Source organism: Anabrus simplex, chromosome 14 (genome assembly GCF_040414725.1).
Source record: "Anabrus simplex isolate iqAnaSimp1 chromosome 14, ASM4041472v1, whole genome shotgun sequence".
Classification (NCBI taxonomy): Eukaryota; Metazoa; Arthropoda; class Insecta; order Orthoptera; family Tettigoniidae; genus Anabrus; species Anabrus simplex.
Window position 1 is genome coordinate 78,339,029 of NC_090278.1, and position 27,424 is coordinate 78,366,452.

Below are 27,424 nucleotides of genomic sequence, written 5' to 3' on the forward strand. Positions count from 1 at the left end.
CTTGACCACTGCAGCGCTAGTATACCACTTCACATCAGCACTCGGTAGCATTGCTAACGTGAGTTAAAATCTGCACAAATTTACCTCTACACTATACTTCCTGTTTATTATATACGTTACTGAGAAGAATAAAGTAGAAAATAATAAATGCTCACCTTTTAACCCTAGGAGTTCAATTCAGCTGTGGATTTTCATTTCAGATAACACACATAACTGTCAAAATTTATGTTTGGCATTTAAAAGGATATAAGGTCTGCACTATATATTTCTACTACCGCACCGTAGATCATCAGTGAAAAGGAACGACTTTAATCATTTTCCTTAATATTTTCTTCTCATAAATTGTTTTTCTTCTTGAGAAGTATTCTCGGCGATACTTATCTGCATGCCATTAGCGTAGTTAGTGACAAAGGGGCGCAGAAACTTCTGCAGTATTATTCTGCTTAGTTCTTCAGGATGATAACTTTTCCCACACTGTAGAATAGGATTTTTAGCAACACGTGGAAACAGTATTTCGTTTAATGTTTGTGCTAGTTTTGGAATGCCCAGCGTTAAAGATAACATTTCGTCCCTTACTTGACCCAGTTTCATCAGTAGTGAAACAAAACTTGGCTTTGGATACTTGAGACGTGAGACCACCTCTGTCTTTGATTTTTATTAATGACGTTAGTGGAGATTTATTCTGTATACTGCTAGTTTCATCAACACACTCTTGACATGGCATGTGGTCTTCGACAACTCTTACCAAATACCCTCCATTATATGCCATTGCAGCACTCGACGGAGCGCTCACTAGGGTTCCATAACTTATCCTTGGTACCAACTACACAACAGAATAAGGAAATTATTTTCATCAGAACAGGAGCAGTAATAATAAGTAACCTAATTTCTGCCGTCACATGGTCTGCGTATTTACTGTACCATACCTTGTCTGCTTATTGCTGTAATCCATAGTTCCCTAGTTGGCTCTTGGCAAGGAAATTCATGGAAACTACAGTAGTTCCAGGAATTTTATTTCAAATCCTTGTTTACAAAACGGTACGCAGCAGTACACCAGTGTAATATAATTGACGTACCCTCTTCCCGTTTGGTCAGTGTGTGAATTAAGCCGAAATTGTCAGGTTCCAAGTCATCCTCAATTTACAAAAGTTTGCTCATTTCACATCGGATGGTCAAATTAAATTCTGTGACGTTTGCAGCAAAAAAGTGAGTGAAACTTGTTTTATATTTCCCCATAACGAATTATAATCAATTTAGCAAAATCAACATGGTATTTGAAATAATGCATATTAAGATACGTAAAACTGCAGCTGTCTAAGAATATTGTAGAGCCTATTTCAGTCTGTTTTAGGCAGCTAAAATAACATTTTAGCACCTAAAAATCCGAGGTCTAGTAATCACTATATCAAGTTCCTGTGGTGGTTGGAAGTGTAGTGTGTTGTCTGAATATGAAAGGAAAAGTGTTGGAACAAGCACAAACACCAGTCCCCGAGCCAGAAGAATTAATTAGACATGATTATAATCACTCATTCGGCCGGCAATCGAATCCGGGACCTTCTGAACCGAAGGCCTCCCGCTGACCATTTTTTTTTCAGCCAAGGATTCGGACAAAACAAAATCGTTATTGAGTTTCATTATTTCTATTAGTATTAACATTCAACTTTCGTAGTAGACGTCACCAGTAAGCGTACAACGTGTAGAAATACCGCCAACCGATGTGTTCTTATGAGGTTGAATTGCAGCGCCTCTAGTGGCAAATATAGCATCCACAGGGCGGACAGCTATGAGTGGCTATTGGGCAGGCTTTGTATCCCTTGTAGGCTAAGGTCGGTTCAATTTCTGATTGGCCGTGCCTGGAATTGCGCTCCATCTACCACATTCCTCCCTAGCACTGTTTTGTAAACATGTTGTTTTAATTGTCTTAGTTTGCAGAGTTGGTAAAAATGCCAGGCTGTTGTGCATTCGGCTGTACCAACAGGCCGGAGAAAGGATTTCTTATGAAGGTATTTCCCAGGGATCCAGTTCGAAGGAAGCAATGGGCTGCCATGGTTAAAAGAGAAGGGTGGTCTCCCACTGATGCATCATGTTTATGTGAAGTAAGTCCATGGCACTCAATGCTTTTTAAAGGGAATCTAAGTGGCCGTAATCTAGTTTGGTGGAATGACCAGCATGTTATTTTATTTCACTAGGCACACTTTGAGCCGCATATGTGGGAGAAAGTACGAGAGGATGGAAAAAGAGTTCTAAAATGTAATGCCGTTCCCACAATTTTCTCTCACCGAGAGCCTCCGGAAAGAAGGAAGCCTCCCATCACATGGAAACCATGCAGTTCAAGAAAGAACAAATATGCAAGAAGAGAGGAGACTACACCAAGTTCTAATCTACCAGACACTGCAGTGACAGGTACGGAAGATAATTTTCTAATTTTTAACTCAACAATTGCTTCACCGAACAAGCCTGCAACAGCAAACTGCAGCCTACCTCATTTGAATATAGACACTATAAAATTATTGGATGATACGTTGTAGTGGTATGAAAACCATTACAAAAAGCTTGAGAAGCAGAATTGCAGACTGAAACATATTCTAAATTTCAGTCTAAAATCAGAGAAAACAAAACATATGATGTGTAGGGATTCTGTAAAGAAAAACTTGAGAAAAGTGTTCGGTAATGATCATATTTGTTTATTGAGTGGGAAAAAGTTGGTTGAAGTGAAACGAAAAATCCCTCTCAAATTAACTTTTCTTGTGCAATTGTAGGCTATGAAGAGTGGTGACAGTGGTGGTTATTGTTTTAAGAGAAAATACAAATGATCAACCTTCCTCTATCAACATTAATCAGAGGGAAAAAAATGGAAGGGGTCTGACACTTTGGAAAATGAAGGTTTTGGCCAAAGAAAGATGAGGGCCACAAAGGGGATGAAAAATGAAATAATCCCTATGATTTGCAAACCTAATACCATTATGGTCAGAAGAGAACAAGAGTTGACCAAGGGAGGTCAGATAGGATAGCTGAAAGTGAGGAGTCTGGCGTAAGTGTGGAACCAATGCCAGGAATCGGCTCCCTGTAGTCCCAAGTTACAAGCCCTTGCGACCCTTTTAGTTTCCTCTTAGAACAGGCTGCGGATACAGTTGGCTATGAAGAACTCTTAAAACAAAAATATCTCCTTCCTTTCCTAAGAACCCTTCATAGCAGTTGCAGACTGGCATTCTAGAGGGTGTTATGAAGAAGCCAATCTCTTTAGCAATGAAGAAAAACAATGTGTGTTATTAATGGATGAAATTTCCAGCATACAAGGGAATGAACGTGACAATTCATGAAATGTATTTACTGGGAAATTCACCCTACGTGGAGACAATCAGCAAACTACACATGCTTTAGTGGGAGGATTATTAAATACATGGAAATGGACAATTGCATATTTTTTCTCTGGAGACAGTACAGACTGTACTGAAGCACAGTTTGTAGGATTCTAGCAAGATATGGCAGATAACTCAGATTCACAAGGTCAAAAGACATTTGATAGGGTAGATCATGGGAGACTACTGGCATAAATGAGAGCAATTGGACTAGACAAAAGAGTGACTAGGTGGGTGGCAATATTTCTAGAAAACAGAACTCGGAGAATTAGAGTAGGTGAAGCTTTATCTGACCCTGTAATCATTAAGAGGGCAGTATTATTGAACCTTTATGTTTTCTTATATAAAAATGATATGAGAAAAGAACTGGAATCAGAGATAAGGATTTTTGCGGATGACGTTATTCTGTATAGAGTACTAAATACAGTGAAACTGTTAAAAAATTTTCAAGGGATCACAAAAAAACTTCTTAAGTGGGAAACTTCTTAAAAGGGTTAATGCCTGAAAACTTATTTTGTACTTTAAAATACATGTGAAATACACAGACAACAGATTTCCTTGTCTGTGAACAATACCGAAATATGCTGATATATGAAAGCTGCTAAAAGAAAACAACTAAATAAATATTAGATTATCATGACATGTATTTTTAAAGATAAAGTAAAATAATTGAACATACTGTATTATAAAAATACATGATAAGAGAAGGGAACATATTATATAAAACCCTGCACAAGAGATAAGAAGAAATACTAAGAACATTAAAACAGTAGATGGTAACCGTACAGTATGTAAATTCCATACTACATTAGACATTAAATACATTTCCAAACACAAAAATCTAGGCTCTTACTTAAAAAAAAATTGTCCAGGATTGACTGTTTTAGGTTTTTACTGCTTTCTTGAAGTATAAACCTCTCCATTTCCCACATTGCCTTCCATGTGTTCTGAGGTACACTGACTGAACCTTCCATAAACTGCCTCAATTTTTCAAGGCAGATGCTTGCCTCACTGCAAGATGGTCTTGGGGGATTCTCTTCCTCAACCTCCTCCTCTTCTTCTTCTCCTTCTTCTTCTTAAATCTCCTCATCGCTTGCCTGAATTTGCTTGCAGATCTCATCAATAGTTTGCTCCTCGCAAGTGATTATCATATCATTAATGGTAGTGAAGTCGTCAGAACTACTGGTAATCTCCATCTTCTCCTGTAGGCCTATAGTTTTCCAGCACCCTGGCTCTTCATCACCACCCAACTTCCATAACAATGCTGTTGGTACCAATACCAAAGCCTGCTTTCTTGAAGCAATTTGCTATTATTACAGGCTCCACTGAATCCTATGATAAGGCAATGAAATGCGTTGTGTCCAAAAGAGATAGTTTGTAGATGGGTTTGCCTGCTTCCATGCGTAGCAGCATAGGCACACAACTGATTTTCAGTACCTCTGCTTTAATATCTTAATGATTCCTTGGTCCATGGGCTGTAGTACCGATGTAGGATTCGGTGGAAAAATTCTACCTTGATGTTCCTTAAATGCGACCACTCCTTGGGATGAGCAGGGCAGTGGTCCATAAACACCACAATCTCCCTGTTCTGGCTCCCTATTTTGGCATCTAATGCCTGCATATACTCTTCAATCAGGGAAATTGTCATCCAAGCTGACTTGTTGCTGGTGTACTTGCACGGTAAAGTCCTGACATTTTTGAAACAACGTGGCTTCCTAGACTTCCATATCATCAGTAGAGGTAGTTTTTCAATTCCTTCCGTATTAGCACAAACCAATACTGTAACTCGCAATTTACTTAATTTTCCCCATGGCTAGATTCTCCCTTCAAAACTAGAGATTTGTCCAGGATAAGCTGTTAAAAAAGTGCAAATTCATCAAGATTAAAAACGTTGTAAGGTTTGTAACTGCTTATTTTAGCACGCAGAACTGTTTTCTTCCATGCTCCCCTTTCTTCCGCATTTACACTCTCTGCTTCGCCACAAATTCTTTTGTAAACGATACCAGCTCGATTTTTAAAGCGGTCCAGCCACCCGTTCAACGCGGTAAAAGGTACCTTTAATTAGCACGCAATTTCTTTGGCTTTCTCCTTCACAATAGTCCCGCTCAAAGGTATGTTCAAACTTCACTGGTGTTTAAACCATATTAGCAGAACTTGTTCTACTTCATCGTACTTTCCAGATTTAAATTTCTTGCAATTTGCTAAAGTATTCCCTGCAGAAGCCAAGATCTCTTCTTTCTTTGTTATAATGCCATTCAAAGTAGGTGGTGGCATCCCCAGCTCCTTCGCCAAAAAAAGCAACACTGGAAAGTGTAGATGATTCCAATTTCCTTATAATCTCCACTTTGTCTTTAATTGTTCATGCCTTTCTCTCGATCACTTTCCTCTGACTCCCGTTCATTTTCGCTTAAAACGTTCGTACGTTGATGTTACAAGTACAGCTAACTTCACTGACTCCTATTCACACTAATTACGACACTACACTATGGTTGGCGATCTGTAGCTTAGGCTTACAAGATGAAAAGGCTATAGTTTGTTAGCTTAACAGTCATTCAAATGCTACCATGGCAACTAATTAACATTACAACAGTTGGAAAGGTAAATGAAATTACACACAACATATTTTCCCCAACTCACCTCATCTTTAACCAAATTAACATCACAGCTGTCGAAGGGGTAAGTAATTTCACACACATAGTTTTTTCTTCATTCCCTCCTTCTCCTTTAAGTTTGTTCCTTAACATTTCACTCTCCTCTTGTTTCAGACATAACGCCACAACCTCTACTCAACCTCGCACATTTTCCTTTCGACTTTAAATATAAGAAGCTACAACCACATCTAGCTGCTAATATACATATAGCTACATATCTGACAAGTACTTGTCCTCACTCCTAAGTGCCTTAAGAAGTTTGCCATCTTATCTTCTCACATAAGATTAACAACTTCAACAGACAAACAACTTTGGATTTTAATTTAACCACCACTAAGAGTGACTTTTATCCTAAATATGAAGCTATTATAAGCTCCTTACGCCATCTCCAGAATAAGGCACCATATTTACCAGATTTCATTTCAATGCAGTAATTTACGTATTTATTTGGAACTTTTTACTCACTGCTTGTTACCACATTTAAAAACAGCACATTTGTAAAAATCTATAATAAGGATTGATTATAAGACTTTGTCATAAGCGTACTTATAACTACTGTGTTCCACTTGCTAGTCTTTTTAGACATTTGTACGTACAACAGTATCCTCGTATTTATATTTTAGACCTTCTTTAAAAACTACGAAGTGAACAATCAGGATCCTGTCCCTGTATCTAATATGTTAAGATCTATGTCTTAAATTTAAATAAAAGCTCTTATGTATTGAATAGGTGGAATTTATAATCTAATATTATTCTTTGACTTTGTTCTGAGCTGTCAGTGGAGAGATGGCGTGGAATAACATTAGTAGACGAATAAGTTTAAGTGGTGTTTTTAAAAGTAGGAAAGATCACGATATGAAGATAAACTTAGAATTCAAGAGGACAAATTGGAGATAGTATTCATTTACAGGAAGAGTTGTTAAGGATTAGAATAACTTACCAAGTGAGATGTTCGATAAATTTCTAAATTCTTTACAAACATTTAAGAAAAAGCTAGGAAAACAACAGATAGGGAATCTACGACTTGGGCGACTGCCCTAAATGCAGATCAGTGTTGATCGATTGCTTGTTCTCCCCAGAAATTTTTATCAGCCGGGTAGCAGGAATGAGTTGCTGGGTGGGGAATTCTATGAAATAATTGAATATGATAACATTTTAACTCATTCCCCTTGGGGCATTAACAGTAATAATATCATACAGATGAACATTAACTGCAGTAGAATTTCAGTGCAGATATCCGAGCGCAATTGCACTGTGATTTGTTTCTTTCTCACTGATTTTTTGTGGTGGTTGTGATTGTACAGTGCACAAAGCTACCAACTCTTGACCTTAAGAACTTGTGGTACACTGGTAGGTGGAGCGGTGCTACTTTTAAACTTATGAACTAGCGGATTGGTTTGGACTGTGTTCAGTGAAAGAGAGTTTGACAGCGTAAGCCCCTAAGTTAAGGCTGCGAAGTGGCTATTAGGCCTCTAACATTTCGTACGGTGATAACAGTGGATTCTATGTGGGACAGTGGCTAAAAGCTGAATTAATTTTTTATGCCTGCTAGTGACAATGCCATTGGTCTGGATTGGTTAAATCTGGATAGTGACAAAAACCATTGGACTGTGATCAAGCAGAGAGGGTCTTGGGGCATAAGGCCCCAGGTTAGGGCTGCAAAGCATTTGTTAGGCTATTAGCATTCAGTACAGCAATAACAGCGCATTCTATGTTGGACAGTGGTGAAAAGCTGACACTGACATAGCTGACGTTATATGCAGCTAATGACAAACAAATAATTTGTTCTGTATTGTACATTGTTTTGTCACAGATTGCATTTAATTGTGTTTTTATTGTGTGTGGATTGGTAATGGAATGCATTTCACTTGACTGGTGGAAATGACGTCATATACGATTTTATCTTGGCGTATGGAAATGCTACAGCATGCTTGAGCAATGAATAATGGTGTGTTCTAAACTAAATTAGGTTATAAAAGAACATGTAATCATGGGAAATGGTGGGTGGTCCCTGGCTCTTGCAGTGAACATATCTGCACTTTACGAGGTATTCTACATAAGATTTGTACAATTTCAAATCCATTATAATGCTATTAAAACTTATGCTGGACATGCTGAATTTCTACGGTTAATTGTAAAAATTGAACCATTTTAGTGCCATTATCAAGCAAGACATAACAGAGTATTTTGAACTTTTAGTGTTCTACTGCTCGTTTATAATCATGTAATACCGGGACTTGGTAACTCGGTTGTTGTGGAGTGCCATATGCGTTTGTGATGTCATGCGAAATTGAATGCTCACATGCGATTCCATACTAATTCAGATATCGTTCGTACATGACATAACGTGTTAGTCAAGCTAAACATTTGAACTTGTATATAATTGATGCAGTTATACTGACAATAATGAAGATTTATTATTTAAATAAACAGTTTTACAGTATTTACATTTTAATTTGGGTCACCCAGTCACTCAAATATGTACAATGCCTCAAAAAAGTATTCGCCCTTTCTGCTATACCATATTAATCCATATTTGATATGAAAACAACCAGTTGACTGTCAATGTCTCCGGTTTATACAATGTTATTGGCCACCTTTTAGTGTTAAATAGCGAACCTGGTCTGTAATTGATAATAATGACATATAATGTTATAGCCCACTCCACTTGGAGGTCAAATAAGTATTCGTCTGGCAAGCTAGGTAGCAAAAAAACAGCTCAGTTGATGATTCACCCTCCTTCAGCTTGTATACATGTGCTTTGTGCTGTGAAATTGCGAGCATCAGAAGAGAAAGCATGGGACGGAAACAGAAGGACATGACAGAGGAAGAATGACGGATTGCTGTACAATGCTTAAAATAAATGACAAAACATTCAAAGAAATAGTTGAAGTAATACATAGGCCCATTACGGCTGTTAAGAGTAGCACATACAGGTATAATCAAACAAAAATAATAAAAACCATGAACAGGTCGGCCTTCAGTCATGACTCAGACTGAAAAATGTCAAATAGGGAGAACAGTGAAAAAAGATCCTAAATGGAATGCTACCAAAGATTGCTGGAGAGGTGAAACAGGAAATGGGAAAACGTGTCAATCCACAGATGATGAGAAACATTCTTCATGAGGGTGAATACAACAACCGAATATCAAGCAGAAAACAATACATAACCAAGGTGAATAGATGCAAGAGACTGGCATATGCCAAAAATCACAGAAATGATGATTGTGAATTCTGGAAAAAGCTAATATTTACCGATGAAAGTAAGTTTAATATATCTGCATCCAACAAGAGTAAGGATATGGCAGCAGGGGAATTGTGAACTGGAAATGGAAAATTTCTCAGCCATTGTTAAACATGGTGACGGATTTGTGCTCGTGTGGGGGTGTATAAGTGCAAATGGGTTAGGCGATATGTGTTTTATTGAAGGCAACATGGACCACAGACTTTATATCAACATACTAAAGTCACATCTTCTACAGAGTTTGAACAGTACGGGTCTTACAATTGGCTACATCTTCACACAAGGCAATGACCCCAAACACACAACCCTGAACACAAAGCTCTGGTTGCTATACAACACACCATGATGGATAGAAACCACCAGACGTCAGTCCGATTGGGCATGTATGCTGCATTCTTGAAGCCAATCTAGCATGTATGGTGCATTCTTGAAGACAATCTACGAAAACACAAGATTTCAAACGAGAATGCTTGTATAGAGCAATTAATGGAGAAGTGGAAGAAAATTATGACAGAAACTACAGAAAATCTTGTGAAATCCATGCCAAGGAGGTTGTATGAGATAATAAAGAGGAAAGGTGAACCTACCAAGTATTAAGAACATATTCCCATATGACAAAACAATTCTTTATGTGCGGGAGATGAATATATTTTTGACGTGACTGGAGACATGTGTGATTTTGTTTATTTGTCATATTTTTGATAACAGAGGAAACAAAGTTTTGTTAATATGTTATGTATTCACAGGGCATAATAAATAAGCCTGTACTCGAGTCAAGCTTATACTTTTATGTTCTAACCTTTATTTCGCTTGTAAACCTCACAAGCCTAGTTAGACAAATACTTTTTGTGGCATTGTATTAATATAATGCAACTAGCACTTTTCTAGGTTATGTTAACCGGGCGGTCTGTAAAAATGGCAAGGCCCATTAAAACGTATCCTATTACTACCAAGTGCAGAAAGTGCAAATGCAAGGACCTGAAATACTTAAAAATTTAAGCAAATTGAGCAAAATGGCATAAATGTTTCTAAATGGCTTTTAAAAGTATAATTTATTACTTTTACTGCCTATGTCAATTTTAGATAATTTGTATGCTGAAGATATCTCATATATGAGATGAAACATGCCCTAAACTAATATAATGTGTTAGTCCTAAACATATGGATAGCAAATAAAGAATTGAAGAGGTGGAAACTCTCTCTCAATTGAAGTTGATTGAAGTTCAGTACGGATCCTACAATGTAGTTTATAAACTGGACATTTGTATTCATAGGTTAATGTTCAAAGTTTCTCTGACATTATTGTGATTGTTGAAAGTACTGCATTAGCTAGTAATGTTATTTTTAAATTAACAACTTTATATCTCTTGTGCTGTAGATTTGAACATTATGGAGAAACCAGAGTTTATCAGCTACGAAAGAGAATGGCTGCCAGGTACTGAAGAGTCGAGTACTTATGTAAGTTCCCTGTCATTCTCTGACTTCTTGTTAGTTAGTTAGTCACATAACAAAAAATGTTATAATTACTACAATAACAACACTGATGCCTCGTGCTGCTTCTGCTCATCTACCCAGCTGGCCAACAAGTCTGTGAACAAAGGGTGGTATGACCTGTGTGAGCCATAGGTTGCTTCTAATCAAACTGTAGGCTAACCCTGTCACTAACAGTATTTTCTCGTGAATCAGAATCTAATGTGTCATGATTGGTAATTCTGTAATGCTATAAGCCAGCTGGCAGCGTGGTTTGCATTATATAGCTGTGAGATGCTTTCGGGAGATACAGTGGAACCTCGATATCTCAAATCACCTCGGGAGCTATTTTGAGTTATCAAATTTTAATATATAGAGAATACCGGTTTTGAGTATGTATAGCACATAATTGAATCATGTGTACCTACGGGCTTATACTGAATACATTACTTTTAACAGGATTTACAAATATACAAAGAAACTCTATTTTATGGCATCATTTTAATTATAACCCTTATTATAATAACTTTTTAAAAGACAGGATACAGTACATACAGCAGTGAAACCAGAAACATACCGTTGTTAACACCTGTGGAAAACATCCGTTAGTCTCTTCTGTTTGTTATGGTTAACCTTTTCTCCCTTCATATTAAAACTTCTTGTCAATACCATGCAGCCGAGATTCGTAAATGGAGCTTGTAATCTGCAACTTCAGGGATTGCTTCCACACGTGAACGGTAATTAATTCACACCCAAGAAACAGCGAGGCTTCGCAGATTTTCCGATCACTAGAAGTTTTAGTTTATCAGTTCCTGTCATATTAGTTTCCAGCACCATTGTAACCCTTCCTTTACTTGTTAACTGTTCCTCACAAATGACAAATGCCGTATTGCACAGTTAATGTTGCACAAAATTCGAGTTGCAGAGTATTTTTTTTTACTTCACGGGAGGAAATGTTTGCTTTGAGAAGTCGAGAAGTTTGTGTAACCAAATTTCGAGTAAGAGAGAAATAGATACATGTGAAGTATAGAACAAACGGCTGGAAAATTTAAGTTACTTTGAGATACTGAGGTTTTGAGTAATGGTGGTTTGAGATATCGAGGTTCGACTAATGGGTTCAAACCCCACTTTGTGTGTGTGTGCGCGCGCGCGCGTACGCGTGCACGTGCGCACGTGCATGCACTCTCTTTTAAACAGATTGAAAGAAAGCAGCGTTCAAATTTGTTGTTTGTTAAACTTTCAAATAATGTAAGTTCGAATATTTTCTTGAAAAATGATGTTTTCATTGAATGTCATGCTAATAAACATAAAATTACAACCTGTGACAATAAAGTTCAGTGAATAGTCCTGTACTCTCAACATAGATGAACAATGCATGACAGTGACCTTACTGTCCTTCGAAATAGTCCCCTCCCGTAACTATGCACTGCTGAGATCGGCGATACGTGTCCTGAAAACTTTGCTAGAAGGCTTCCTTTGGGATGGTGTTCAAAAGCCTCATCATGTTTCGTTGGATGTCAGGAATATTGTTAAATCTCTTTCCTTTCAAAGCAAGTTTGAGTCGTGGGAATAGGAAGAAGTTTGGAGGATTGAGATCTGGCGAGTATGGGGGATGTTCAAGTTGCACCATCCCATATTTTGCCATGAACTGTTTGACAATATTGGCTGTGTGTGGGTTAGCGTTGTCATGGACAAAAAACCATGAACCTTGTTGTGCGTACTGGGGTCGTACCCTGCGTAGGCGTTTCATGAAATGAGTCAAAATTTCAATGTACCATGCAGTATTCAACGTTGTTCCCTCAGGTAGAAATTCCTTGTGGATAATGCCTTCACTATCGAAAAAGGTGATAAGCATCGTTTTGATGCATGACTTTTTGGCTCTGACCTTTTTCCGATTTGGGGATCCCGGAGAACACCATTCCATGCTTTTACATGTAATAAATATCATTTTAGGTCCGTATTGATGATATTTGATTGAAATGATAACAGTAAGTTATTTCTTAGACCACCTAATCAATACAAAATCGTCTTGGATGATTTACATAAATATATTAACTAATAGTGGTACATGTTTCGCCTTCTCTGAAGGCATCATCAGCCATAGTCTTAACCTTAAATTAAAAATAAGCGTCTAAATAACATGTAATAATGAAATGAATTTTAAAATCTTGAAGAGATTTGAAGTAAAATGACATTAAAAATAACAATGATGGTTTAAAAAACAATGTGATGAGATACAATAGTGGAAGTATTAACAAAATTAACATTAGAAGGCTGCTAAAATAGGTGTAATGGATAAAACAACAGATTGTTATACAATAAGTAGTAAGATTGCATAAAAATAAAGTTGATAGTCTGGCGGTTATAATTAGACGATGGCGAAAAATCGTATATAATCAAAGTAAAGAAGAGAGAATAAAAGTCAAAGTTAGTCGAGAGATTCAAAGTTAATCATGATCTTGAAGATAAAAGACGAAAGTCAGAGGCATATGGTGAAGTTGTAGAACACGTTGAGGATATGAAGTTGTAGAATAGAAGTTGAAGAACAGTTTAAAATAGGATCTCTATGGACCATCTCAAATTTTTTTGAAGCAATGCTCAAATGTTGCAAATTGTGAGTTTGTAGATATTCTAGTTGAAAAAGCATATAGTAGTGGAATCTGTAAAAGGAAGCAAGAAACGTATGTGTGAAAAGATATTTGAAAATATTGAAGTAGAATCGTGTGCACTTACCATTTGGCAGTGACAAAGATAGCTTGTAACGTTATGAGTTAGGAGTATTTGCAACAGTAGACTTCTTGCTACGTGTGTTATAGCTGAAGGTTTGTGTTGGAGGGGGATCTGTTTGCGTTGACTTAACTATTGGAGGGGGGCTGCTATTGGTGGGAGGGAAGGAAGAGAGTGTATTACTGCGCGTGTTGTATTGGTGTAAGGCTATTGGAGGGAGCGATGTTACGGTGGGTGTGGCTATGGGTTTATTGGTTGTATTTGAATTAGAGGTACTAGCGGCGGGGGGAAGGGAGGGGGGTATATTAGCTGTAGGGGAGGTGGGAGCGCTAATTGATGTGAGGTTGAAGATTTTTAAGAATAAGTTGGTGAGGGGAGTTGATTCTCGTAATAAAATAAGAATCTGTTCATACAAGTGTCTTAGATACTATTGATAAAAAAAGCCACTTCTATCCTTTCTCACCTTATCGGTAGCCTTCACTTTCAACCTTATTTTGGTTGCTGGTGGCGTCTGTGAAGCTTCTCACAATCTGGGTTCATTCTCCAGAGGATTCAACAGTTTACAGTGGTCGCATTCAGTAGATAATGGAATACTCTGAACTACTCCCTTTTGTGCCTTATGGTGTGCCAATAAAGACCTACGAGCGATTCCATTAGAAGTACGCCACCCATGTGGAAATTGTAAATGCTGATGGAATATGGTCATGGAATTTCAATGATTGCATGCAGTTTTTGACACCATCTCTTAGCAACACCTAAAGGTTCTGCTCCAGCAAATGTAGATGTTACGTGTAAAAATGAATTATCATGCCAGCAGATTATTGTGATGTTGGGCTGTGGCGTAACAGAGTACAACCCTCTCGGTTCCTTCTTCATGGTTTTCACAGACCTCAGCTTGAGATCAGCACCACAGAGCCTATTAGCTCTGATAATCCTGGAAGCATAAATGCCATCTTCAAGAAGTTTCTAGAGAAGATTAATCAACATAAACAGATTATCAAAAGCTTATGGCTTTTGAACTTCACGTCTTCACACAGCCTAAGAACATCATCACCAACTACTCCAAATTCAGAATGACCTTCACCATTTGGCACTTTTCCTTGATAGATCTCAAAGCTATGGATGTATCCTGAGGAACTGGTTAAGACCCATTTATAGGGTTTACTCTTCATACATTGTTTCAGCTTTGATCAGCCTTGGGACCATCTCAACAACTGACGAAAATTCTTCTGGCTGGGAAGAACATCTAAAGATGTGCTTGAAATGGTCAGTCATAGGACGTAAATGTATAAGCCAATCATTGATGTCTGCTGGAATGTGCTGATTGTTAATGAAGTGCAAATACTTTCGTATCTCGCAAAAGCGATTGTATGTCATATTGTCAGGTATTACTGACAGGGCGCTGAGTAGAGTATATTGTGACATTCGTTGGGAAGACTACATTTTCTACAGACGGCCCTGGTTCTTCATCCATTTCGTTCTAAATGCACAGAAATGAGAATATATGACAAATTTGCCATGAAACATCAGCAGTCTGTTTTGGTTTGCATCAAAAATTCCACCAAAACACTACAATATGGTGTAGTTCTAATTGAGGTTATGACTGTGAACCATAACTGCTCGTACATTTAGACCTCATATGAGGCCCCTATATTATTACACAAAACAATGGTAATAAATTGCATGTACCATAAAAACACTAATACCATTGGAAAGAGCATGCTTTTTTGCTATACAAAACATTTTTACTTATCAGTTGCATATATTTGTAAAGGACGTATCAATTTCAATAATTCAGTCTCCATATGAAACACACAAATAACAAGAGCACCACAACTGCCTACAACTTCGCAGCTGCAAGGAAGTGCTGTCATCTCATAGATATAGTTGTAACTAATATCACACCTCACATGAGGTCTAAAGTGAAGAAAAGAGTCATAATTTTCCACAAATTCATAACAATATTAAATAAATGGACTTTTAATGGGTGCATTCAAATGACAAAATAAAATTGTTGATAATCACATGGCCTCAGTTGCTGTGTGCAGGCATTTTAATTTGACACCATCTGGCTGCTTGCTAGTCAGTTTCCAAGTTCTGTTTTACTCTAGGTCTGTTAGATGGTCAAGAAAATCTCTCGTGGACATCATCTATAGCTGAGTTTTAATTCATTTTGTTGGGTGAATACCAAATGTGTAACCAGATATCTTTTATATGCTGATATCATACGACATGGACTGTTGAATGGACTTTGAATGTTGAAAACATTTCTTAGACAAAGTAGGGGTCCCCATACTACAAAGAATGTAAAACTAAGCAATTTCCTCAATTGTGAATCTTGGATAGCTCTATAAAAATAGAATCACTTCTGGCCTACCAGGTGTATGCATAAGTTTTTTCTCATTTCACTAAGAGATGGCACCAGGGAACAGTACGCAGCATATGAATTTGACACATACGTCAGTTTGTTCGTCTGTCATTAACCTACCAACACACACAAGTTGAGTCTACCAAACACTAGCGTCTGAATTGTATTGTTCAGCGATCTTGTCGACGTTTTGTGCCTGTAAAACAACCTTTGCGGCACACATTGCTTTTCTTATTTAATCAAAAGAATAATGCTGCTGCTAGAAACATGGTGAACATGCTCCATCGATTAGAACATGTGAAACATAGTTTTGACAATTTAAATGTGGTGATTTCAATGTGAAAGACAGTGCACACTCTGGTAGACAACAAAAGTGCAAAGACGAGCAATAGCAGGATTACTGGACGATGACTCAGCTCAAACTCAACAGCAATTGGCTCAAGCATTAGGTGTGTCACAAGAAACAATCAGCAGATGTTTACGAGCAATAGGGAAGATCAGTAAACTCGGTAAATGGGTCCCACATGATTTAAATGAATGGCAAATGGAAAATCGCATAGTCATTTGTGAAATGCTGCTTCAATGCCACGAAAGAAAGTCATTTCTATATCGAATTGTGTTGGGTTACGAAAAATGGATTAATTTTGAAAACCCGAAGCGGAGAAAATTGTGACTGTCACCTGGCAAAGCCAGTCCTTTGCCATAGGTACATCGTCCTAACTGTTGTAAAACCTTCAATTATTATGTTTAATAAATATTTTAATCATATTTTATTAAATACTAAATTATCTTTCATTAAATGTGACTAAAACATGGTTTCCCTGTAAATGTGTATTATAAATTTGTATAACCTCAAATACGTATTGTGTATAAGTTTAACATCAAAATCTATATAGTTGAAAGCTGTAAAAAACTCTATAATGTTCGTATATTAGGTGTATTCTGCTATAATTTGGTACATATGAAGGGTTCTGGAAACATACGGTAAGGTTTATTATCCAGATACATGTAGAGATATTAGGAATGTCAGAGGGATTTCCATGTGTATTGGTAAACAGTAATCAAAAGTTTGAGCTGGATCCATTACTGGAGTACTCCCTTCGACTAGCTGGTCGATTGATGTTTCGAGTGTGTTCCATTTAGAGTGTTGTAAGAACCCTTCCAGAAATCGATAATTCTATATGGTTGATAGAACAGTATATATAATGAGCTGTCAGTCAGCGAGGCAGTGTTGTTGATATCTGTACTTGTCAGAATCGACTTCAGGGTACTCCGTTATTAAGTGTTGTAGTGTCACTTACTATTCTGTGTAATTGTGTGTTGTGACAGTGACAGTAAAGTAGTTTACACAAGAAAGTGAACGTGTTCTCGTGTGATATTTATTTACTTCAAATGAAATCGCATTTGAGAGCGATACTTTCAATACCAAGGCCAAATCGCTTCGACAAGAAGATCATGCTTTGTGTCTGGTGGGACCAGAGTGGTATTGTGTATTATGAAGCCCGGTAAAACATTTAGTGCACAATGCTATCGCCAACAAATCATAAATTTAAATCACGCATTGATCGAAAGACAATCTGAATGGGCCAGAAGCCATGGCAAAGTGATTTTCTTACGAGACAATGCGCCGTCTCACACAGCAAAACCAGTGAAAGACACCTTGAAATCGCTTGGATGGGACATGCTTCCACACCGGCCATACAAACCCAACCTGGTGTCATCTGACTATCACGTCTTTGCATCAATGGGGCACGCGCTTAAGCAATTTCTAGGAGGTTGGAAAATGGCTCGACAAATGGTTTGCCGCAAAAGACAAGCAGTTTTTCTGGCATTTTTTCTACCTGAAAGATGGGTGAAGTGTGTAGAAGCCAAAAACTTATGCATACACCTGATAAATGCAGTTCCAGAAAAACAGCTTAAAACCCCTTGTTTCATTACGCATTTTCTTTTTGATTCAAATCCTAGCCAAATTAACTTATTTACATAATTCTTTCTGTAATGTGTTCATTGGTTCAATATCCTTGGGTGTTTTTCGATTTTTTGAAAAATGTCCACACAGAATATAGTTATAAGGGTTTAAGTGAAATTCTGTATTGACTTAAATTAACGTTTGTAGTGGTGCTTAAGCGAAACAATGCACTGACTCACATTAGTGCTCGTAATGGTGGAAAAAAGGCAAACTCCTAATCTAATCGACCGGATAATGATGATTAAGAAAAGGATTGTAATTTTTAGGAATAAATAAAGAATATATTCTCATACTTTATTATATTTTATCTATCTAAAATTCGTAGCTGATATCCGTAGGATGTTTTCAACATAAAGTTGCTTGCCTGAAAGGTTAGAACTATGTATTTTTTTCTGCCCTTCAGAAAAATCTGACTACCTCTGCCAGGTTTGAAGTCGCAGTCTTGGGATCCGGAGGCCGACGATCTACCACTGATCGATACAGGGAGCTGTTAATGTTGTTTATTGCCTTGAATACTAATATTGAAATGCATCTAGTCAGATTCTACGTGTAAGCAGGTTCATATTAATTTATGTTTTATTACTCTTAACATATTGACAGCGGGTCTCTGAACGGAGGCTCCTACCCCCTACACCAGGGCCTCCCAAACGCCCAAAATCTCACGCGTGCAAACCGAGGTGCAGAGGTACAGTGCACTGTGCATCGATCCGACTCGGCTCAACTCGGCTAGATTCGGATGGTGCAGTGCGCTGAGAGTGATGAAGCGTTCGGTGATAGACGGCTTGTTTATCAGTGAAATAGATAAATGCAAGACAACAACATAATAATGGAGCAACCTGTTTCGAAGAAAGCAAACACTTCCAAAAGTCCGTTACAATCGAACTGGGAACTTTCGTATATTTTCTCAGTTGTGACGATAAAACCAAATGCTCAATCGGTGGGACAATAATTACATTATCAGCATCTGTTTTTCAATACAAAGGCTTTGTTCGAATTCTACAGGAATTTCTCGAAGGAAGATTTTCCTAAATTGCAACGAGAAGCAGCTAAGATTATTTCTATGTCTCATTCCACATGCATATGTTAAAGGTTTTTTTTTCTGTTTGACTTATACGAAAACTACATTGCGTGCCAGTTTCTGATTGTAATTTAAAGAGCGCTCTCAGAATTGCTGCCAGCCGATCCCTTTTTCTAGTCGTTGCCGGTGTAATTGCAAAGAAACAGGAAAAGAAGAGCTAGAGAAGATAAAGTGTATGCTCAAACCAAACTGAAAGAAGAGTTTTTTTAACACTGGTAACATTGTCCCATACAACAGAGTGTCTTCGCAGTGAGGGGAGAATCAGGGGGGAACATGAAGAAGGCAGAGACAGGCCGAACGGGTGAGACAGATGTATGGAAAGAGGAGTTCGGGGTGGGGGGTGGGTTGCACTCTAGTCAACCTAGCGAAGTCGTGTCCTGCACCTTGCGCCGTGCAGTGCACTGGCACATGCACACTGGGAGGCCCTGCCCTACACCATAGTTCAAGCCTGCAAGAAAGAAATTACACTGCTGCACTCAAATTATGAACAGCAAAGGAAGAAATCATTGTTAGTTCTGCCATAAAACATAGGCCCTCAGCTGAGTCCTGGCATTGCTTCCACTTACTTGTGCCAGGCTCCTCACTTTCATCTATCCTATCCGACCTCTCTTGGTCAACCCTTGTTCTTTTCCGACCCCGACGCTATTAGGTTTGCGAGGGCTAGGGAGTCTTTCATTTTCACGCCCTTCGTGGCCCTTGTCTTTCTTTGACCGATATCTTCATTTTTCGAAGTGTCGGATCTCTTCCATTTTTCCCTCTGATTAGTGTGACATAGAGGATGGTTGCCTAGTTGTACTTCCTCTTAAAACAATAATCACCACCACCACCATAAAACATAGGCTACATTTAAGCCCCTAGCAATGAAACATATTATCAGCTACTTTGGAGACTCCTTCAAACTCATACAGTTATTAAAAAAGTTAAAGCTTGTGTAAGGGCAAGCGAAATGTAGGACAATCCTTTTGCCTGAGAGTATCAGAGGTAGTTGCATACCGTGGCCATCTTGCACATTATCCCCTGGGGTAGAAGCCCTCTTTTGAGCTTGTACCTCATGCAGAAAAGACGAAGAAATGAGCTTCTATTCTGCCATAAGAAATACATAGGATACATTTTGCGAGTAGTCTAGGTACTTCAACTACAACATTCTTTCAACATTGTTTCCATTCAGGGTGATAACGGGGTAGGTGGTTTTCAACTTGCTCAGAAGCTTATAATCATAGTAACATCTTGTCGTACTGAATCTGTTCTTGTCTGCTGTTCCAGCAGTCACGTGATATACCGGATAACAGGATTGATTCAGATCGTGTATCTTGGAGATGTTCTGAGCCGGAGGATGTTTCAAGACTTGTCAAGATCAAGAAAGAACAACTTACTGAGGTAAATTAAAGCAGAGTATTGTGTGTGTAAACTGGCTGGAATCATTGATGACTTGGTTTATGCATAACTGCAGCAATAATAATAATAATAATAATGATGATGATGATGATGATGATGATGATGATGATAATAATCGTATGGCTTCAGTTACCATGTGCAGACATTTACATTTGATGCCATATGGCTGTTTGCTCATCGATTTCAATGTTCCGTTTTACTCTAAGGCTGCTAGAGGGCAGAGTAGACCAAATCTCTCTTCAGTGAATTTTGTCGGGTAAACACCAAATGTATCACAAGAGATCTTTTGCATGCAGACTTTGTATGACATGGAGTGTTGGAATGGACCTTTTTCTCCCCTTCAAAAATCCGACTACCTCTGCTGGGTTTGACATTACCACTCATCCACAGGTGCAGCTTTATTGCAGCAGTACTATCATCTATCAGAGATGAGCAGTAGCAGGAGATACTGAGCCTGTGTTAACTGCAAACAAACATTAATATTATTGTTGGTCAGTCTTAGAGGCCATACGAGTATTTTGTGTTCTTCTGGCTTGGAGATATTGAGGCTTCCAAGATTTGGGGAGTTTTGTGTTCCTTCTCCCACTGCATTTCTTGCGTGGTTGCTGTTACAAATTACGTTCTTATTTATCCTCCTGATCAATGGGAGCTGATGATCACAAAATTGTGCATCTTATAAAAAGACAATGACAATAATAACTACCAGCTCCTCTTCTTCCTTGTTTTGTAACCATCAATACGCAGAGTTTGGCTTTCTGCATCTCATTGTCTGCTTGGTCTGATCTTCAGCATTAGCGGGACAGATACAGACTACTAATATGTCTTCTTGTAAGCAGTCCAACCATCTGTTCCTCAGTCAAGTACTGTCATGGTAAAAAGCATAGACACCAAAGTTAATACATTGATGAAAACTTTTATCCTTTGTCCCACATACAAACAAGCTACACCAAAATTTAGGTTATTTTATTCTATGTTTAATTATGTGGAGTAGAAATTTTTAACAATTTACAACAACCTTTTTAACAAATATCAGATGAAATAAAAACTTGGTATACAGATCAGCAATAAGTCCCTTTAAGATGTTAAAGTTTGGTAACGATTAGACCAATACTTTTAAAGTTATGAATTTTCAAAGTAAGCACTCTGTTGGAAATGGAAAAATTCTGGCACCATTTTTGTTCAACCTGCGTTAAAATTTGACCTGGGAACAATAAAAATTGGCTTTACATCCTGCTAACTACCTTTTTTGTTTTTGGAGATGCCGAGGTGCTGGAATTTTGTCCTGCAGGAGTTCTTTAACGTGTCAGTAAATCTACAGGCACGTGGCTGATGTATTTGAGTACCTTCAAATACCACCGGACTGAGTGAGGATCGAACCTGCCAAGTTGTGGTCGAGAAGGCGAGCTACTCAATCGTTTGAGCCAATCAGCCCGGCCTAACACATGTTAACAAACCTTACCTTGTATCAACTTCCCAGTTAATTTTGTTTTCTCTTTCAGGAAATTTGGATAAAGAGCGATCCTGCTGATGAGGGGACTATTAAAATAGAGAAAGATGTTACTACTATGCTTATACCAAAAGCTGAAAGTGAAATTTCATCTTCTGGTTCATATGAAAATTTTGAAAAGGTAAGTTTTTCTTTTTTCTTTTCATGTGACAGCTATATAATCCATCTATCTACATTTACCTGTTTGCAGACAATTTTTTTTTCTAGTGTGGTCCTGCAATAGTTGTATTTTCTTCTTCAAGAAATCTATATATAAAGGGTAGTCGATTGAAAACCCAACACCCGCCATAGTGCACATTCCACACGAAAGGTGGCAAAACTGCCATCGCTGTGGTAGGAGAACTACATAGTGATAACTCGCAGGTGCACGCAGTTGTTGGGTTATGTCTTTGCTGGTGCGCGGGCTGGTCTAGTGTGTTCGCCCAGCTATAGAAATAGAGGCTAGCAGAGAAGTGTGGTTCGGTGGCCGAGGATGCTGTGTATATCAAACACTGCATGTCCATGATGAATGTGACCAAGTGGCACAGGAGATTCCAAGAAGGGCGCACATCACTGCAAGACTATGCACACCAAGAACAGGCCCATCAAGCCTATCAAGCACTAGGGTGGATTGATGGCCTTATCCGAAAAAAACGACTAATCACGGAGGAAGAAATTTGTGTTCAGGTCGACATTAACCATGACTCCCTCCTTGCATGCCATTATCAAAGATCACTTGCATGCCTGCAAAATTTGTGTGCACTGGGTTCCACATAAACTGAGGGAGGGACAAAAGATTGACAGAATAGCGACATGTCTGAGTCACATGCACCAGTACCACAAGGAAGAGGATGTATGTGTTTCTATCCTGTATCATTACAGGGGACGGAACGTGGTGCCTGAGAGCAAACAGCAAAGCCAACAATGGAAACATCGCAATTCTCCCTGCCAAATAAATCCAAAGCTGTTCACAGAAATTCTAGTAAAATCATGATGACCTTCTTTGACTGCAGGGGCCCTCTGCATGCTGACTTCCTCGAGCGCGGAACCATAATCAATGTGCAGCACTATGAAGACATTCTACAGAAACTGCGATGTGCCATAAGTCAAAATGACCTGAAATGCTGTCGGACAGAGTCATCTTGTTGCATGATAATGCTTGCAACCCCTCCCCCCCCAATACTTCCAATCTGGTGAAGGCTGCGCTTCAGCGATTTGGTTGGGAAACACTTCAACATCCTCCATACAGCCTGGATCTTTCACTTTGTGATTTTCACATTTTTGGTGGCTTGATAAAAGACATTCGTGGACATGTGATCATTCGGACGTGGAAATGCAAGAGTGGGAGTGATTGTGGATCCATCTGCAACTTACCTCTTTCTACAAAACTGGAATTGATCTTGTATTAATGCTTTTGGTAATTACTTTTGAATAATATCACTCCAGGGTCACGTAGTGAGTGTTTGGTTTTCATTTGATTGCCCCTTATATTTACAATTAATGCAAAATGAAGATACAGAGTCTTATTTACTACAGTATGAATTAATTTAACAATCAAGGTACACCCTATAAGCAATAAACATGTAATTAAACATACAGTTTGCACCTTTCATACAATATTTCTTCTCTGTGTGGTACTTCTCGAAGCAAATTCCAGGATGAAGTCCAGGTTTGTTGGTGCAGTTGTTGAAAAAATACACTGTTTGTCTTTTTCCACTTTGCTAAAGCTGTCACAATCACTCTGAGAAATATCAAACTTACTGTCCATAACAGATATTCATCAACACTGCTGTCAATTTCATCCAAAAATCTGGCTATATCTGACGAAGTAGTACTTGCCAACCTGGCAAGTTCGATCCTGGCTCTGACTGATGGTGTTTGGAGGTGCTCAAATACATCAGCCTCGTGTTGGTAGATTTACTAGCACTTAAAAGAACTCCTGTGGGGCAAAATTCCGGCACGTTGGCATGTCTAAAAACCATCAAAAGTAGTTATTGGGACGTAAAACCAATAACATTATTTATTATTACTAGAATGTCGTGAAATGCCCTACAGTCGTATGCTGAGGGTTAAACCTTGGTGTAATGAAATTGATGCTCACATTCAGGCTTAATAATAATAATAATCATATGGATTCACCTACCGTGTGCAGACATTTCGATTTGACGCCATCTGGCTGTCTGCTTGTCAATTTTAACGTTCCGTTTTATTCTAGGCCCACTAGACGGCAGACCGAATAAACCGAAATTCTCTTGGGCGTCTATGGCTGAGATTTAATTAATTTTGTCGGGTGAATACCAATTGTGTCCCCAGAGATCTTTTACATGGCGACATTGTACGACATGGAGTGTCGAATGGACTTTCTTCCGCCCTTCAGAAATACGACTACCTCTGTGGGGTTTGAACCCATTATCTTGGGATCCGGAGGATGACACTCTACCACTGATCCACAGAGGCAACTACACTCAGGAACTGAGGATTAGACGAGAATTGTTTAATTAAAAATGTGTGTCATAAGGGATCTTTAATTTTTTATGTTTCCAAATGTTTTAATGCTGTAGATTCTACTGAGTGGTTGGAAACAACATGCACCAGGTATATGAGCATTAGAGGCTTCATCATATCGATTCATAATTTGAAAAGGATAATTTGATATCTCGTGCTGTTGTCACCTTATTAGTTTCTGAATTTAGTCAATCAGATCGCTTTGTGGGCAAAGTCAAATCGATGATGCTAAATCTGCACGTGGCTTGAGAGCACCAATCGAAGGAAACATGGACTGAAACGTGGACGTCTGAGCCGACAGGATCGTGCCACAGCAAGTGCGCCTCTGTGATACCGGCTGAAACCCGCGGTGTGTTTGTGTTTGATAGTAATTTCTTTGCATGGCTTTCAAGCTGGTCTTAAGTCTCACGCAGATTTAGTATCATCGCCTTGCAAAGCTCATCTGGTTTTGCCCATGAAGCGATCTGATTTGGTAACTTCAGAAGCTAATGAAATAGCAACAGCGCAAGATATCGAATGAATGTTTTCAAATTATTCATTAGTATGACCACCAACTCTCTAATACACATACACCCAGTTTACGTTGTTTTCTACTGCTCTGTATATTGTAATATTAGTCTGATTTTGTTGTTGTTGTTGTTATTTATCAGATGTTTGATATTATATTTTCAAATTATAATTTTGTTACTTTTTCATGTAGTTAAACTTTGTCCTTTTGACTGTCCCGAATGTTAGGAAAGATGCTGAGTTTCTCAATAAATAAGTACTGTATATGTACCTGAAGGTGATAGAACATGAGAGTAAAAACAAATATTCATTCAGTGTTTGAGCATAAAGTTCTTTGTGAAGTTAGGAAAGACAGTCGCAGAAATTTGCAACCTTAATCAGCATACTTTGTACCATTCACAAAATATCTGGACCAGTGAAACCCTTGTGATAATGACTGCTGTATAAATTTCCAGGTTTCCAGTGTTGCTCTTTCCCAAAGGCTAGTTTGAAATGCACATCGCTTTCTTGAAAAGCGAGCACTTTGCTTGCATGTTATGAGATTTCCTCCTTGCAATACGCATGTTTACTGTACTCATTCTGGAGTAGCTAATGCAGGGATAGAAACTCCATTTGAACTTGTTTTTACCATAACACAGTTCGGAAGGTATCACCAGTATATTGATGAATTGCATGAATCATCATTATCATCATCATCACTGTTATGTTCAGAATTTTCTCCTCTTGCACATCTTGATCCAAAGCACTACCATGATCTGAGGCCAAATAAATGTCCCCTTCTCCAGATTCACTTCCTGAAACATCATCTGACTGCTCTTATACTATTTTATCAAAATTACTCTCACCAAACATAACAGTTTCCAACATCCCCGTAGCCCTCCATATTACACTTACACCCAGCTCTGTACTAAGAGACATACACAGCTCTATAATAAGTTATATCTTGCAATAAACTTGGCGATTTTTGCCTCTCGACTGGTTGTTATTTTGAATTACCGAGCTAAGTGATTACAAGGCTGAACGAGTCCACATTAGCTATGGAAAGTAAGTTAATATTATGAATATTGAAATATTACGGTTCTCTGACGGTCTAGAAAATCGGACCTAGTCAGTTAAGGGTTAAATAGTTTGAAAACTGTGTATTAGCAGAAGATATCATAAAACTACAGCATTTACTTGTGTTTCTCTCTAACCAAGCTTCCATCTTATTACTATCATGATGAGAGTATCGTGAAATTAGTTACAAAACCTAGTGTGGTTGTGTAAACCAGCCTGAACTTCAGGACGAACTTTATTCTCACTCACTGCCCCATTTTCACATCCACGCTCTGTCACTACCCAGACAACAATATCACCACAGTGCAGACACTGCCATCTGGTGGAATAGTGCAGAATCACAGTCAAGGTTCAGTACTGTACCACCTGCAGACAAAGTACTGTATCTCTTATCAACTCTAATTCTCATTAAAATTACAGTCTCGGTCTCAACTTCCCAGATTGAGACTGTATAACTCACAGACTAGAAGTACTATTTGGTTTTCAGTGGTTTCCGATTTTCACACCAGGCAAATGCTGGGGCTGTACCTTAATTAAGGCCACGGCCATTTCCTTCCCACTCCTAGGCCTTCCTGTCCCATCATCACCATAAGACCTATCTGTGTCGGTGCGACGTAAAGCAACTTGTAAAACAAAATGTACTATTCCTAAAAGAAGTGATACATAGCCAGATCTTGTGAGGGGAAAACATGGACAGGAAGTAGTAAAATTTCCTTTTCATTTCCACCCCAGAATTTAAAAAAGTTCTTAAATTGACAATGATATGTCATTATGAGGGGTATTGTTTTTCTTCTCAGGATGCCAGTAGAGGAATCAAGGATGAGTTTGATGATGTATCCGCATCTCCTAAAAATGAGTAAGTAATAATCTTAAAAATAATTTGTTGCATTATGGTAAAATGTCAAGGTAGAGGAGACTAAGTAAGTACTAAAATTTATCTATGATAATACATTGACAACCGACCCCGGAAATCTCTGTTTTTATTCACGGGCATAGTTTGTAGCTTGTTGTGTTATTTGTTTGCTATAATTTTAATTACTTTCAATGATGTCATGGAGTAGAAGGATCGTAGATTTTAGTGTCAATGTGTTTTTCTAATTGTACGGTCTTTGTAGCCATGGAAACTATGTATACATACATGGGTGTTCTTACACTCCGAGAATCATTGTACAGTGTGCCCTATGTGACGACAAATTATATTTATATGCAGATTCATTATCTGATGTGCCACATGGGTGATGAGCCCTGAGAATTCTTGTAGTTTCTAAGCTGATAGTAGATGACAGCCGACAGTAGGGGCCGGGCTACGAGAATTCTCACTTTTATGCACCTTGTGTTTCCTAGATTATTGATGAAATTGTAGGCAAGATTATAAGTTCCAAACAGAGTAGTCATGGAATATAAATTATCGCTGCATCTTTCTTTCTTTAAACCTTTGTGTATTTAACAAAATGTCAGATATGTAGTACTATTTCCTGGAGCTCCAGTGCAGATGTCAACATGGTGCGGTATATTCAGTTGCTGACGGCTACCTATAATTGTGATTAATTAGGTACCGAGTGACAGTGACTTAGGTATTTCTAATGATTAACGGCGAACACTAAATGG

At 38.3% G+C, this 27,424-nt stretch overlaps 1 protein-coding gene across 1 annotated transcript in view; it reads left to right on the forward strand.

Moving 5' to 3' along the window:
• Positions 1–1,943: 1,943 nt before the first annotated feature.
• Positions 1,944–27,424, forward strand: part of LOC137502990 (zinc finger protein 302-like) — a 34,049-nt gene continuing 8,568 nt past the window's right edge. The window contains exons 1-5 of the mRNA XM_068230296.1: positions 1,944–2,096; positions 2,190–2,403; positions 10,634–10,713; positions 21,762–21,890; positions 26,614–26,672. Coding sequence (XP_068086397.1) covers positions 1,944–2,096; positions 2,190–2,403; positions 10,634–10,713; positions 21,762–21,890; positions 26,614–26,672 — 635 coding nt within the window. The remainder of the gene's footprint in view (positions 2,097–2,189; positions 2,404–10,633; positions 10,714–21,761; positions 21,891–26,613; positions 26,673–27,424) is intronic.